Source organism: Pelodiscus sinensis, chromosome 1 (genome assembly GCF_049634645.1).
Source record: "Pelodiscus sinensis isolate JC-2024 chromosome 1, ASM4963464v1, whole genome shotgun sequence".
Classification (NCBI taxonomy): Eukaryota; Metazoa; Chordata; order Testudines; family Trionychidae; genus Pelodiscus; species Pelodiscus sinensis.
In genome coordinates this window covers 193,324,100-193,340,808 of record NC_134711.1, presented here as the reverse complement: position 1 = coordinate 193,340,808, position 16,709 = coordinate 193,324,100, and the positions used below count along the sequence as shown (strand labels likewise).

The 16,709-nt window shown below is 43.8% G+C and overlaps 1 protein-coding gene across 1 annotated transcript in view; it reads right to left on the bottom strand.

Moving 5' to 3' along the window:
• EFHC2 (EF-hand domain containing 2) overlaps positions 1–16,433 on the bottom strand; it is an 86,431-nt gene extending 69,998 nt beyond the window's left edge. Inside the window, exons 1-3 of the mRNA XM_006137936.4 lie at positions 16,261–16,433; positions 5,254–5,442; positions 1,666–1,816 (exon numbers count right to left, since the gene is read on the bottom strand). Coding sequence (XP_006137998.2) covers positions 1,666–1,816; positions 5,254–5,442; positions 16,261–16,302 — 382 coding nt within the window. The 5' untranslated portion in view covers positions 16,303–16,433. The remainder of the gene's footprint in view (positions 1–1,665; positions 1,817–5,253; positions 5,443–16,260) is intronic.
• Between the last annotated feature and the right edge of the window lie 276 nt (positions 16,434–16,709).

Sequence of the window (16,709 nt, the reverse complement as noted above, 5' to 3'; positions counted from 1 at the left end):
TCGTGGGCCAGACCCACTTCCTCAGATCAAATAGTGGAAGAAAGTAGTCACAACCATATATACCAAAGGATACAATTAAAAAAAAATGAACAAATATGAAAAGGACAAATCACATTGCAGAACAGGAGAGGGATGCAGGGGGGGGGAGGAAGGAAGGTAAGTGTCTGTGAATTGATAATATTAGAGGTAGGGAGAGTGGGATGTTTGTGAGTTAATGGTATTAAAGGTGAAGACAGTTTCCCCAATTATCACCTCTAATACCATTAACTCACAAACATCCCACTCTCCCTACCTCTAATATCATCAATTCACAGACACTTACCTTCCTTCCTCCCCCCCCCCCGCATCCCCCTCCTGTTCTGCAATGTGATTTGTCCTTTTCATATTTGTTCATTTTTTTTAAATTGTATCCTTTGGTATATATGGTTGGGACTACTTTCTTCCACTATTTGATCTGAGCAAGTGGGTCTGGCCCACGAAAGCTCATCATCTAATAAACCATCTTGTTAGTCTTTAAAGTGCTACATTGTCCTGCACTTTGCTTCAACTACCCCAGACTAACACGGCTACATTTCTATCACTATGAGGAAGTTCTCATTAATGGCAATGGCAAGAAAAGAAAATCTATCTGTCCTCTTTGTCACAAATGTGTATTCAATATTAGCCACGCTATGGACTTGCCTACATTACAAAGACTTAGCCAGCACAGGTACACCAGCAGAGCCCCCTAGTGTAGATGAGCGTGGGCCAGTCCAAGTTCTTCTGCCAGCACAGTTGCACCACAAACATTAACTATACTGAAAGAAGCACTCCTCTGTTGGCACAGCAGTGAGGGTTTTGTCAGGACAGCTATGCCAGCTAAGGAGTGCAATTTTTTCACACTCCTAGGCTACGTCTACACTGTAGCATTTTGTCGGCAGAGAAAATGCAAATGAAGTGCTTATTAGCATTTCTTGTGCTCTCATTTGCATAGTCTCTTCTGATCTATTTTGTGGAAGAGGTTTTTGCGGAAAAAAACGCAGTATAGATGGGGCCATTTTGCACAAAAAAAACCTTTTGCACAAGATCCTGTACACCTCTTTTTTTGAGGGATAAGGGATCTTGTGCAAAAGGGGATTTTTGCACAAAATGGCCCAGTCTACACTGTGTTTTTTCCTGCAAAAACCTCTTCCACAAAATGGATCGGTAGAGACTATGCAAATGAGAGTGTAAGAAATGCTAATGAGTACTTAATTTGCATTTCCTCTGCCAACAAAATGCTACAGTGTAGACATAGCCCTAGAGAACATAACTATACTGACAAAACCTTACAGTGTAAAACAGGCCTATGTAAGAAGACACTGTATATATCCTTTTAGATTGGAGTGGGCAAATACTGGCCCGCAGGCTGGATTCTGTTCCCCCCGAGTTAGCACCAGGTGCACCGCCACCATTATATTTACCCGTGCCTTCACAGGTACAGGCAACTGCAGCTTCCACTGGCCACGGATTGCTGTTCCCTGACAACAGAAGCTGCAAGAAGTGATGTCCCAGTCTGTAGAGGTGCAAGTAAAATATATTGGTGGCAAACTGCCACCATCCACCTCTGTTTTAGATGGACAAAAACTACAATGAGAAACAGAACAGAGTTGAAAAAACAAAGGACGATCTATTATAAATAAGTACCTTGTGGTATTCCACTATTTTTTACTTGTGGTTCGACCACTTGAATTGTGTCATCTTCAAGATAGAAGTATATTTTACAATGTCTTATTCTATATAGCTCTTGATTTTTTTCAGGCACTTCTTCATCAAAATAGGCATCAAAAGACAATACCTATAAAAAAGCATAAAGAAATAAAAAGAAGCAAAGTCTTCATCCACTGTGTTAACCATAGAAGTTGTTAATAAGGGGAAATTGTGTAGATACACAATTAATTATAAAGATAACAAATATGTGGATTTCAGTGGGTAAATTAACTTTTCAGAAATATAAGAATAGGAATCAACATGAAATCACATATTTTTGTATTCTTTTGGATAGTATTTTTATCATCAGACCCAGTGCTTTTTTTGTGATGGTACTGCCTGGTACGTAGTATCGGCACTTCCAGTCAGAGCTCAACAACTTTTCCCCTGAAGTACCGGCACCCTTTTTTTTTTTTTTTTTTAACAAAAAAAGCACAGATCACACCTGAGTAGAGAAAGAAGATTCCAGTTAAAAAAAATAAATCAAATAGTATACTATCAGCAGGCTACTGTCACAGAGAAGGCCCATATCAGCTTTCCACAAAAAGGTGCCACTTAGGGCTGTACAAAACAATCACTTCAAAATCTACCTTGTTATGTGTTTCAGTAAGTGTGAGAACCTCAGGAAATACTGGGATTGCCTCCCCAAACACAAATATAGGATCCTCCCTTCTTTTAACTTATAGTGGTAGTAATCCTAGAAAAAGTGTTTGTGGGTGCACTGCTCAGTAGTTTACAACAGTAGCATTCAACTCTAGAGACCCTGACACCTTCCACATGGTTACATATTTTTGTGAGTTGTGCTCTTGCATATTAAAACTCATTTGTGCACATAGAAAAGCTACTAAACAGTTTAGCACCATTTACTTTCTTTATTTGTGAGGTTAACGCTTGGGGAAAATTATATTTGCGTATATACTGTACATAGCAGGAAACCACTAAGGAAACTTGCATGCTTTTCTTTATCATGACCGGCTCAAATCAGTGCTAATTAGTACCTCTCCTAAATATTAAATTTTAAAGATTTAGTTAATGAAAGAATGTATTTTTATCTGGATTCCATAGATAAAACTGACCTAGGACAGAAAGCTTCTAGCTATCCATTCTTCATACTGTCCAGGCACTGGTGGGTGTCTGAAAGAAGTAGGCTTGGAAATTTTTAAAAGCTGTCAAAATTCTCTACATAACACATAGTTGCTAATACTCTGCCTTTCTTTAGCATTTCCATCTGAGACTCTCAGAGCACTTTAACAAATATTAAGTATTCAGCACATCCCTGAGTGGGTATAAATCTCCATTTTTACAGCTGGGCAAACTGAGGCAGATGTCCAGGCTCCCAGTCCTGTATCTAATTGGGTTGTCCTTCCTGCTTTGCTGAAAAAAGGATGCAACTGCAAGAGTGGACAATCTCTCTCTATTGAAAAGAGGTTAAAATTTGCCCTGAAGGAACAAAGACCTGGGCAACTTTCAGCACCTGAACAGTACATGACAATGCCTAACTTCTGCCACTCCTCTGGGCCAAAAAACAAAAACATTTTAAGAAGAGCTCTCCATCTAAGTGCAAGGACCTCTGTGTAGGACCAGGTTCTACATAATAATTCATTACCTTATGGTGTCCTCATGTACCTAGTAGTTTGGTTTTTTGTTGTTGTTTTTTTACTTTGTTAGAACCGTTTGATCAATTCAACTTTCTGTTCCTCTGTTTCTCTTTATACCCTGGTACATAAATATGCTTATGCTTTGGAAGACTGAAATATATGTGATTTCTAAGTCATCCATTTCAATAATGCAAAATCATTTAGAAAGGATGGGGTAGAAGGGAAGAAAAAAGGAGATTGCCTTAAAATGAAAAATATGTTTTAATAGAAGAATAAACACAATTTAGTGTGACAGATCAAATAACTCATTTCTTCTATTGGCTATTAAAAGCCTTAAAATATTAAAATATTTTGGTAGTCATTCTATCACAGTGATACACACAATAGCTATAAAGTGAACTACAAATCTGCTGTTGCAGCATGAAATTCATATTCAATGACATGTATACTATTTTACCCATTAACTAGAATGCAGTTTCAGTTCACTTAATGTACTGTGATTAAGCAAAGCATTTTGCAAGTAACCAAGAAATGGAAATATAAGGCTGATAATATCTGCCACAACCCACAAGTTTTTGCAAGTTTTATGGAAGCAGTCACGCTCTATCCCTTCACTTGGCAGCCTGCTGGCAACAACTTACCTGGGAGCCATGAAGCCCAGCCCAAGTATGAACGCCAGACCAGATGGCCAACTGGCATACTGGCCCTATCTAAGCTAGCAGCAGATAACAGAAAGTTGTCTGAACTGGGTTCTTTCTTTCTCTGCACTCTGTGCCTTCTACTTCTACTGTCCTGGCTTGATTTCCTAGCATTCTGACCCAGCTTGACTTCTAGTATCAGACTTGTGGTTCCTGACCTTCAGTTTGTCTTTTACCTCTAATTCTTTGGTATCCTGATCTCGCCTGACTTTGCTTCCTCCCTTGTGGTTCAAACCTCCAGTTTGTCTCCTACCTCAGACCTCATAGTATCCCGACCCAGCTAGCTCCTGACTCATGACTGTGGACTCTGTCTCTGAATATTTAGATCTGGCTGTGCATGACCAGGCTGTGACAATACCAAAGGAAAGGGAAGATCATAAACATCTGTCCTTCCAAATCCCTCAATTTTGGGAAATTTTATATCCCTGATGGCATTATAACAGCAGACTCATTTTTAGTAGATGAATTTAGTGAGTATCTGTGCACTTTCTTTAATTAAAACGAATACAAGTTTTATGCCAAAAACAACAAACAGGAACAGTTATTCAACAAACTCTGTGAGGCATCTGAAAACAGCATTTCGTTTGGCCTACCTGACAATGTAGTTACAATAGTTAGACAAAATATGAGTAATATTTCAAGTACAAAATGTCTCATTTGTGAACTCTTAACCCATGTATGTGAACATTTATTCTTTTACTTCCCACTGAATGTTGAAAACTGTAAAAACCTGTTTCTTCTCTATTAAGGCTGTTAAGTGAAATACCGCACATTCCGTTCTTTCAATTTTAGCTGTATTATTAGATATTGAGAAAAGTTACAAAACAAGAAGAAATGGGTAAAAACAGAATAATTTTAAAACAAAAAATTAAAAGTAAAAATGTAAATAATTTATCTAAGTTTATGAGCTTCATTGATGTTTTTAAGATTACCAAATAATTTCTTGGTCCCCATATATGTCACTAAAAGGAAATATAATATTGTCTATCCTTATGCATTATGTAATGCAGAAATCACTATCCCCTCAAATACCTAGTTAGGAGCTTTGTGGTAAACAGCTGCAGGAAGAATATTGATCAAAGTATCTATATTAATAATATCGAAAAATAAACATTAACCATTGCTACACTGAAAGTATCTCCCAACGGAGTTCTACCCATTCTATACCTTTTAGCACCAATTAACAATTTGTAAAAACACTTTAGTAACAGAGATAGACTTCTACATACCTGTTTATCAAATGCTACCCATGAAGGCGCATCACTTCCCACACCTCTAGGAAACACGCTATATTTAGGTTTCAGCTTTTGTCCATGCAGGGGTTCACCTCCTATTCCAGGTTTATCTTCTCCTACCAACATAGCAATTTTATTGCAGTAACCCCAATGCTGTGACTTATGGAATTTTTCTTTCCCTAGCTGTTAAACAAATCAGAAAAAAAAGAATAAGCCATTACTAAATAATCATAAAAAGATGCATCTAAATCCACATCTTAAAAATTTCCCTCAAATTAATTTGAACATAAATGGAAATTCTAAAAATATATCACTAGAATACAGCCAGTCAAGTGAACCAATCTGGCTGGTCAATTTTCAATGTCCCTCTAACAGATAGGGATATTTGTATTCTTGATAATCAACAGGTGTAGAAGCTCATATATGTGCCTGCACACTGTTATGGTATAAATGTAGGAGATCATGCTAGTAAGAAGATTTGCGGAAAGGAGGGATTGTGCTCATCAGTGGAACCAGCTCCATGTTGCATCCAACTGTTGGACAAAAATTAATCCACTGGTCTTCCCTTATCTTTTTGTGTGCAGTTGAACCTATGTCTGTAAAAGGATGAATCAATCTCTCCTTTCCATTATCTCCCTGCTTCTGGCAATAGGAATTCACACCCATAGGTTTAGTGAAAAAATAAAATGTTGTTTAAGATTGTAAGGAATGTATTCATGGTTAAGGATGCATAATGAAAGCAACTAAAGAAGTATTGCTTTGCAATAGGAATGTTAAATTTAGATTAATCAGTTAATCGAATAGTTGATGCAATTTGAATTGACTATTCGATTAGTCGATAAGGGCATCTCTGCCTTCGAAGTGTAGCAACAGTCCCAGGGCTGTTGCTACACTTCAAAGGCAAAAGTGCTGCGGGGAGCACAGGGCCAGTGGGGGATTCAATCAGGCTCCCCCCGGTGTTTCAAAGCAGCAACACCGAATGGAGCCCAGGATCAGCTGGGGACTATAAGTCCTCAGCTAACCCCAGGCTCCATGCAGTGCTGCTGTTTTGAAAAGCCACGGGGAGCCTGGCGTCAGGCCCTGGGCTCCACATGGCACTGCTACTGTGAAGCGCCCCCTGCTCCCCTCCCCACTCCCTGCCTTTTTCTGATAGAGGCAGCAAGGGGAGGGGGACAACTAGTCAATGAGTGTGTCAACTAGCCAATAAGCATTTGCTTATCAGATAGTCAACTAGTCGTTTACATCCCTACTTTGTAACACAGTGCATCTTATTCTGAAGCATCTGATGCTGGTTGCCTTCACAAACGGGACACTAGATCAGGTGGGCCTCCAGTCTGATCCAGTATGGCAGTTTCTGTGTAAAAGTTTGGTGTCGGCAGTTTCTACTTTAGTTCTCCATTTTTTTTCTGATGATGATCAACCACTCTCTTGTTCTGTTCCTCATTTTGTTACTTTATCTCCTCACCAAACTGAAAAAAGTGGTGGGAAGAATGCAGAACAGGAAAAAGCTTTCTAAATTGGAGTTCAAAGAGGAAATATATATAACAAATTTAAAATGGGACACTACAGGACAAAGTCGAATTAAGATACGCAACTTCAGACGTGTTAATTGCAAAGTAGTTTAACTAGACTTTTGATGTTATCCATACTGCAGGAAGTCGAAGAGAGCACGCTCTTCCTTCGACTTCCCTTACTCCTCATGGAATCAAGACTACTGGCATGGACCAGAATGACCCTCCCAGTTCAAATTAGCGTGTCTTCACTAGACCTGCTAATTTTGAACCCTGGAAGATCAACACCAGCAGCTTCAAACTTCTCTGTGGTGTAGATGTGCCCTAAGTGAGGAAAGCATTTTATCCAAGTAAAGGAAATGGCTCTCAAAGCCAGGTGTTATATATCTCAATCCTGACCTGAAATAGCCTTCGTAGTGTTCTGCGGTTTTTATTATTATTATTTTGTTTAATTGTGCCTTTAATTGTTAACTTAAGTGATCAAGATTTGCTTCCATAAGAATTCTTCCAGAAATGAAAACCAAATGACTCAATAATTAAATTCCATCAAGAACCTTCCATTGTCTGCTGCAAAATCTTCTAGGGTTTTATACAAAGAACACTTAAAAAGGTTATTCACATAATCAGTTAGTTAGCAAACTAACCTAGAAAGGTTCTGCAAACAATACACTTTTCAAATCATGTGGATGTGCCAGAAAGTTCCTTTAAGTAAGAAAGGAAGAAAAGAATAAAGTTCTCTCTATACATATAGTTTGCTGGTTGCTGTGTTTCAAGGTCTGAAAGTGAATATCTATGGTATGCATCGGGGCAACAACATCACTCTGGAAATAATGGGTGACCAGGAAACTGAGGGATGAGCAAAGCAAAGTTGCCACAATATCCACTAGAAATTTTTCTTCCAATGTCAGAGTTTATGGCTATAACAAAGAAGCCAAATTTAAACTGACCATTTTTTAGCGATGTACCATGCAAGACTTCCTGCAGACTGTCCAGTATGTTTGGGGATGTGTGGTATTGTTGAGGAGAATCACATGAACAGTGATGCGCTAGTTTTGGTGGCAATAAGTTGCAGAGAATGCATGAGGCAGCAATTGTGATGGTAACAAAAGCAACATTCGCATAGTTAAGGGTATTTCCAGGAAGCTGTTGAAGTCAGGGATGTATACATGGAATCTGAGCTGTTCTAAATATTAGCAGCACAAAAGACGAGACTTTCCCCCACCTTCTTCTAAGGTTGGTAAACTACTTTTCAGATTTTCTGAGAAGTCCTAGGCAGAACAGTTTGAGAAAAGGTGCATAGGATCTCAAACTTTTGGAACAAATAATCAATACATCAACAAAAGTCAGCTAAAAGCCAACATTCTCCCTGCCATCTCACTAATTTAAAGAGGCAGCAAGCCCATTGCAATCATCCCAGATATGTGATCTGCTGCACAGTAGGATGAAACGAACCTTGCTTGGTCTTGGTACTAAAGCACCCCATGACAGAACAGTAACAGGCACTCATGCTGCCACCAACATTTTAGGTTGGGGGGTTATTGATTTTTTGGGGGGAGGGGGCTGTTAGCCCCAGTTGAGGAAAGAACAGGGAATATGAATGATGGTTCTGCTACCTTGTATGAGTGGAGGCACATGGGACAGTGCTAACAACAAGATGACAGAGGAAGAGAGAGACAAGTGCCAGGTATTTGTCCCCATAGCACTTTCCTTTACCCATTCTGGACTCAAAACAGCTTCTGTATGTACTCTTTTTTTTCTGTAATTGAAAATACTGTACCTCTCATGAACTAAATTGGGACATACATTACAGAGATGATCCAGCAGATGTACCATAGTTGTCAGGCTTCACAAGTTTCTGTCTTAAACAACTTTCCTAAAGCACATGCCTATAACTTGTGTGTTGAAAATGCTGCCGTTCTACCTCAGAAGGTAGCCATGGATGGGCCTGAGTGGACCATGGCCCACCCACTTTATATCCAGGCTAACTCTCCACCAGCTTACTCAGAGTTGGTCCAGGAGCGGTGGGGAGCTGTGCTGTGGTACAGGGTTTACCCTGCTTTGCCCCAGTCAGAGCATGAGGGAGCACGACCAGGGCTTACGATGCTCCACCCCACTACTTTGGCAGGGAGCTGGGTCAGGTCTTAACCACCCCAGCCCTCCTGTCCCGCCTCCCTCCCCATTCTTGCCCAAAGTTGGGACTCATCCAACAGGGTTCATCTGGCTATGCCACAGTTCTACATGAAAATCATCCACTACATTAACAATACCAATGCTAGTTGTCCTTTGAGAATTCCTGCTCCTGAAGCTGTGCTTGCTTGTCCTGTAGCTATTGTCTTGTCCTACTACAGGTTGAATCTCCCTGGTCTGGCACCCCTGGGACCTGACTGGTCCTGAACCAGGGAATTTGCCGGACCAGGGGAGGTCAATGCCAGCCCCTCCACTCCCAGCTGCAGGCCTCTGGGGCACTGGCCCCTCCTCTCTGCAGCAGCACCAGGGCTTCACTCCCCAGGGGAGCTGGGACTCCCCTCCACCAGCCAGCCAGCCAGCCTCTAGAGCTCCCCTCTGCTGCTATACCCTGGGGGCTACGTCTACACTGGCCCCTTTTCCGGAAGGGGCATGTTAATTTCAGAGATCGCAATAGGGAAATCCGCGGGGGATTTAAATATCCCCCGCGGCATTTAAATAAAAATGTCCGCCGCTTTTTTCCGGCTTTTAGAAAAGCCGGAAAAGAGCGTCTACACTGGCCCCGATCCTCCGGAAAAAGCGCCCTTTTCCGGAGGATCTTATTCCTACTTATTCAAAGTAGGAATAAGATCCTCCGGAAAAGGGCGCTTTTTCCGGAGGATCGGGGCCAGTGTAGACGCTCTTTTCCGGCTTTTCTAAAAGCCGGAAAAAAGCGGCGGACATTTTTATTTAAATGCCGCGGGGGATATTTAAATCCCCCGCGGATTTCCCTATTGCGATCTCTGAAATTAACATGCCCCTTCCGGAAAAGGGGCCAGTGTAGACGTAGCCTGGGTGTTAGGGCTATACTCCCAACCCCTCGCCCCCCGCTGCCTACGTCTTCCCTTGTCCTGCAACACTCGTGAACCCAGCCCATTAATTTTTCCCAGCACGTGCTCCAGCCCAGGAGCACCTAACTGGGTCACCAATGATGCCGGACCAAGGGTGTTGTCAGACTAGGGAAGTCTGGATTAGAAAGGTTCAACTAAGACACACCGACTCTTAATTGATCCTTGCTTCATTGGCAGAATCAGGGAAACGGAACTGCAGAATATATTTTTTGTTTTTCAATAGAGCATGATTAGTGCCTTCCAAGAAAAAGCAGAAGGAGGGAGCAGGGAGAAGAGTTCTTTCCTTTTCCCTGTGCATATCTGTAAATTTTCCAAGCTTCTAATGCCTCCTGGTCTATTTCCATCAGAAACCATCCTACCTTCTGCAGGAAATGGAACCTCAAAACTGGCACTGTTGCTGTTATGTCTGCTGTTTTATTCAATGAAAAGGGGGCATTAGGATAGGACACTGCAAAATCTATTTCGGGTATTTATAAAGGTTTTTATAAGGATTGTTATATAATCTTTAAGTCTAATTAACCAGGATGCTGAAGTGGTTAAATACTGGTCCCAAAGAAGTAGAATGGCATTGTAACAAAATAAGCCATTTCAAGTAGTAAAATTGTTTTCTGGGAAGCTTCCAAGTTGAAAGGAGGTGCTATTTACAGTAGGACAGGGACAGAGCCTTCTATCTACCCACTGCCAGCCACAGGGCAGCCGCTAAAATGGACATCTCAATCTATCGTGTACAGGCAGTCCCCGGGTTACGTACAAGATAGGGACTGTAGGTTTGTTCTTAAGTTGAATTTGTATGTAAGTCGGAACTGGTACATATTGTAGGGGAAACTCTAGCCAAACATTTCTCCAGAGCTCAGTTTTATTCTCCCACACCTCACTTCCCTCAGTCCTTTATTCTCAAGCTGAGGTGTCTGCTGAGAAAAGCCGCTCCGCGTCTCCCTGGTCTGCTGGGGGAAAGCAACTAGTGCGGGGTTGCCTCACCCCGTTTGAAAGTAGGGATCTGATATAAGTCGGATCCATGTAACCCGGGGACTGCCTGTACAGTTGATATGGAAAGAGAAAACAAGAAGAGATGAAATTTGTTTGCATATATCTTAGCTAAGGAGAGACTGAATGCTGCTGGTGGATCAATTTTGACAAATAAAGAACCAAAAGGATACTAAGACATACACAAAGACATCATGAAATCACTTTATATTTAAGCAAAATCATCATCCCATTGAACTAGTTCAACCAGAACCTCAGAGAGACATCCCAGTTAGGAAAATTTCTTGATTAGGCATGTACAAATCAAATAAAATGGGTACTTTCACCCCTCCATCCACACCTTTTGCCCTTCATATAGGCACAGTAACTGGCATACGAGTAAGAGAACAGTGGCTATAGTAGCGGCGACAACATCAACAGGAAATGTACTGATGGAATTAACAGCAGAAAAAAAAGCCAAGAACTAACAGAAGCTGCAATCACCAAGGCACTATTCCTTTCTGTGTTGTAGATGTTATTGCTGGGAGTAGATTTCTCCACAAAAGATTGGGCACTGTGCTCCTAGTAGTAACCAATGTGAGTTTCGGTTTTTCCAGTATAGTATATGAGAGCAGCAACCTCCACAAACATCCAGAACATCTGCTGATGCTGCTCTGCACCTGTTGTTCTCATGGTGAAGATAGAGAAGGTAAGGAAATTGTGGCAGGAATGGTCCAAATCTCTTTGTAAGTCACAATATGGTCTCACTGGACCTCTATTTTGTCACACTATGTGAATTCAAAATTAAGTTCGACAGCCAACACCTGAAGCAGTGGGTAGAACTGCCTCAGCAAAACTGAGCCTCACTATTACACTACAGCAGATGTCACCTTTCGAAGGCCACCTCAGAAGCTGTGAGAATGGTACAGTGGGGTTCTGTTGTGTTCTTCTATACTGTCTTATCTTAACTGTGACCTGATTTTTGAAAATGATGCTCATAATTAGATCTTGTATACTGTGTGTGCGCACACATGCATACGTTCATGTATAAGTATATACAATTTGGTGAGTTCTGACTACAGGCAGTCCCCGGGTTACGTACAAGATAGGGACTGTAGGTTTGTTCTTAAGTTGAATCTGTATGTAAGTCGGAACTGGCGTCCAGATTCAGCCGCTGCTGAAACTGATCAGTTTCAACAGTGGCTGAATCTGGATGCCAGTTCTGACTTACATACAGATTCAACTTAAGAACCCCAGGCATCCCCAAGTCAGCTGCTGCTGAAACTGATCAGCGGCTGATTCCAGGAAGCCCGGGGCAGGGGCTTCCTGTAGTCAGCCACTGGTCAGTTTCAGCAGCGGCTGACTTGGGGACGCCTGGGGCAGAGCAGCTGGGGTGCTGCTGGGTTGGTCCAGTAGCGCCGCCGCTCCTCGGCGCTATTGGACCAACCCAGCAGCACCCAAGCTGCTCTGCCCCAGGCGTCCTGATTCAGCCGCTGCTGAATCTGACCAGCAGTGGCTGAATCAGGACGCCTGGGGCAGAACAGCTGCGGTGCTGCCCGGTTGGTCCAGTAGCGCCCAGAGCGGCGCTACGGGACCAACTGGCAGCGCCCCAGCTGCTGTACCACAGGTGTCCGGAGCAAAGCCACGGAGCACGGGGGCAGCGGGACAGCCCAGACGCGCCGTGGCTGTCCTGCTGCCCTCGGGCTCCGTGGCTTTGCTCTGCTTTGCTCCCCGTCCCCCTGGTCTGCAGACTAGGGGGGGGGGGGGGCAAAGCAGAGCCAAGCCGCAGAGGACGCGGCCAGCTGACAGCTGACCGCGCGCTCCGCGGCTTGGCTCTGCTTGGCTCTGCTTTGCCCCCCCCCCCCGTCCCCCTGGTCTGCAGACCAGGGCGATTTTGGGGGGGGCAAAGCAGAGCAAAGCAGAGCCAAACCGCGGAGCACGTGGGCAGCGGACAGCCCTGTCTGCTGCCCACGTGTTCCGCTGCTTTGCTTCCTCTCCCTGGTCTGCTGGAGACCAGGGAGAGGAACGGCCCCGTTCGTAACTGCGGATCCGACGTAAGTCGGATCCGCGTAACTCGGGGACTGCCTGTATACGTAATATTATATACACACCCCATATATATGAAATCCTTATCTATACCTCTAAAATATGAAGCCAACTACTGTATGCAAGCTGCAATCAAGTAGAACCTTCATGGTTCTCAGAATTTGTTCAGAACTGAATAGCAGCAAGTGAGAGAATCCCTAGCAAAACACAGACCTCTACTGATTAAGCTAAAAGGAGTTCCTCTATTAAAAAGGAGGTATAGTGTACAATTGAGCAATTTGATTACTAAATAGATGAAAGAAGCCGCATGACTGAGTGGAATGTAGTTTAAATGTTCGCTTTAGCCTTTGAACCTAAACTAGGGATGTAAAATCCCATGTAATCAGTTTATCTGTTAAAACTTTATGATTAAGCTTAAATGGGATCCTGTGGGGGAAGAGGGCAGGAACAGTCCAGCCTGCAGCAGCCCCCCTGCCCATGGCGCAGTGGGCTGCTCTAGCCTGCCTGGGGCCACCACAAGACAGGGGCTGCTCCCCACGCTCGTGGTGCATTGGGCCTGGCCAGCCCAGGGCCCCTAGACCACCATATGAGCAGGGGGCTGCTCCAGCCCAGGCAGGCTGCCAGTTAACTGGCAAGCATCACACAGTTAACTCATTAACAGCTGACATCCCTAACTTGAACTTCATTTTGGCACACTCACTTCTAAGGATTTACCTACTGATATTCAAAAATATATTCAGCAGATTTATTGTTTAAATTTCCCCATCCTTTCTGGACAGAAAAAGTGATGGCGGCTTAAACTCTATTTGTTTTTATTTTAGAGCTCATGGTAAGAATCTTGTCTTTTCCCATATTTACAGCTATGAATACTTATATAAATAATGATGTTGTCAGCTCTGAATGACGTATTATTGTCCTTAACTTTGTTTATCCCTGAAGTGTCCTGCTTTTTATTTGAGATTTTTAAAAAATGGTATTTTTGTCTCCATTTTCCTTTATTATTTAAATAACCAATGTTCAAACTGTCCTAAAAATTACTGGTTAGTTTCTCAGTTCTTCCTTAATTGCTAAGTATGTTTATTTTTTACTTATGCCCTCAAAATTAGAAATTTTACAAATGTAACAAAATTTTGCTCAATAAATATGGAATAAGAAGGTGGCAAACTCCAGAATTTAAATTAAGTCTGCTTGTGACAACTAATGTGGAGCTCAATCCTGCTACCAAGTAATTCAATGAGAGTCTTTCCCTTGACTTCAATGGAAGCAGAAGAAAGAACCCTTATATTACCTTCCCTATATTGGAGATTTTTTGATACACAAGGGGAAAGTTGCCTCTCTCCTCTCAGATTTGCTACAAATGCTTTAAAGGCATGCTTTATATTTTTGTTGTAAGCAGTCTGAATAAAATTTTTCTTAGACAATGATAGCTTGCATTATTACAATATTCACAAACAGAAGCAGCATTAACAATTAACTAACATGACAATTAGTCTTCCTATCACTGACCCATAAGGGTAATCTGCTTGCTTCACATTTGTGTGTGGATGCATAGATAAGTGCAAGTCAAATATTATTGATACTGTGGACAATGTAGTATACCTCTTACAGGTGGGCCAAGACTAATATTTTAATCACATATATAATTCTCCACTGCAGAGAAGGCCGGAGCAGGTAAGTGTATTGGAAGCAAAGCCTCATATAAACAAAAAAAAACATATACCTAACAGTGGGCATTAGCCGCAGGTACAGCTGAAACATGGTTGACCTACAAGTACAGACAAGGACAAGCTACTTTTGATCTCATCTACACTTGCTACTAGACCATGTTCATAGTAACAGTTCATCAGATGCAAACACTATCAATGCCTGACATCAGCAGTTAACATTTTGAACAATCTTCTAAAAATCAGACCTACCCTCCTTTCTTTCATGGGACAAGCACACTCATTTTAAATGTATTGGTTTCTAGGAATGTGATAAGTATACCTGACAGTATGAAGCAATCACATCTTGAGTTCCATCAAGAGCTATACTTGTATACAGTATATTGAGCAAGCATATTAGCAGCATTATAGACCAACACTTCGGTTAGTCTATAAGGTGCCACAGGACTCATCACCGCTTTTGCAGATTCAGACTAACACGGCTACCCCTCTGATACTCGACATATTAGAAATGATCATGCTAGAGAAGGGTATGTTGTGAGGGAATACTTGGCAACAATTGGGGTCCATTAGAGTGCACTTGGGAAGTACATTGCATGGGAGCAACAACACCACTTGGCTCTTTCTTTCACAGCACTTTTCACCAGAGGAGCCAACTATAATTATCCTTATTTCCCCACATATGAGAAAACAAAGGCATCAGAGGAAGTTTAGGTAGTATGCAAGGAAGATTCCTGGGGGAGCATATAATAGAAGAGAACTAGGGGTATGTCTACACTACCCCCCTAGTTCGAACTAGGGTGGTTAATGTAGGCAACCAGAGTTGCAAATGAAGCCTGAGATTTGAATTTCCCGGGCTTCATTTGCATATTGCCAGGCGCCGCCATTTTTAAATGTCCGCTAGTTCGGACTCCGTGCGCGTGGCTACACGCGGCACGGACTAGGTAGTTCGGATTAGGCTTCCTATTCCGAACTACCGTTACGCCTCGTGGAACGACGTGTACTGGTAGTTCGGAATAGGAAGCCTAATCCGAACTACCTAGTTCATGCCGCGTGTAGCCACGCGCACGGAGTCCGAACTAGCGGACATTTAAAAATGGCGGCGCCTGGCAATATGCAAATGAAGCCCGGGAAATTCAAATCCTGGGCTTCATTTGCAACTCTGGTTGCCTACATTAACCACCCTAGTTCAAACTAGGGGGGTAGTGTAGACATACCCTAGGGGAAGCTGTGTGTGTTTGAGTAGGTGGGAGTGATTAAAAAGGATATCTGGGGGGGGCTTGGATTTATGGGGTAGGTGCCAGGAGACAGGTGAAGGAGCTACAAGAATGTGTTTGAGGGTACCAGAAGGCAGAAGCAATGCAGATGGGGCTCTGGTGCAGACAGAGGAACTTGTGCTAGGTGCCAGGCATGCTGGAGAGCGGGAGTAGGGATTCTGTGAAGGGCAGGTGTGATGGGTAAAGAGCACAGAAGGAGCTACGTGGGGGCTGCTAGGTACAGGTGAAGCGGCTGAGTGGGGGCTCTGGTGCAGGCATTGCTAAGTGCAAGGGGGCACAGGAGCAGGCGGTGCAGGAGAGGGGCTAGGCAGCGTGATGGGTGCAGGAAGGTTGCCGGTGGGGCTAGGCAGGGTGGCCGGGGGAAGAGCGTTGCAAGGGGGCAGCACTGTGGGGGGCAGTGGCGGCTAGAGGCAGCGAGGGGCGCGCGTGCTATGGGCAGGGGGGCGGGGCTGCCGCTGTCACTCACGCTGCGGTTGAAGGAGTTCCCGGGCAGGAGCGGTAGCGCCATCGCTCGTGCCGCTCTCGAGCCCGGCGCCGCCCCGGGGCTGGTGTTGCTGCCCGGACCCCGGCCGCTCGCGCCCCCTGCGCTGCCAGGCGGAGAGGGAACGTCCACGCGCTGTTTGGGGTTCTGTTGCCTAGCGACCTGCGTCTGACATCACAGGAGGAGGTCTCGTGGCCGCGATTGGTGGCCCGGCTGGGGAAGGCTCTGCTCTCGACTGCCCCCTGGAGGCTCGGGCCGGTCGCTTCACGTGCGCCTGCGGGAGACCCCGCCCGTGTGGAAGCAGACCCGGGGCTGGGCTGCGGTGCTTTCCCAGGGACTGGCCGGGCGCGGTGCGTGGCGGGTGGCGGGCGCTGCTCCTCCAGCTCCAGGTCCCGGATTCAGAGGCTCCGGGCGGCATTTCAGTCTGGCTTCCC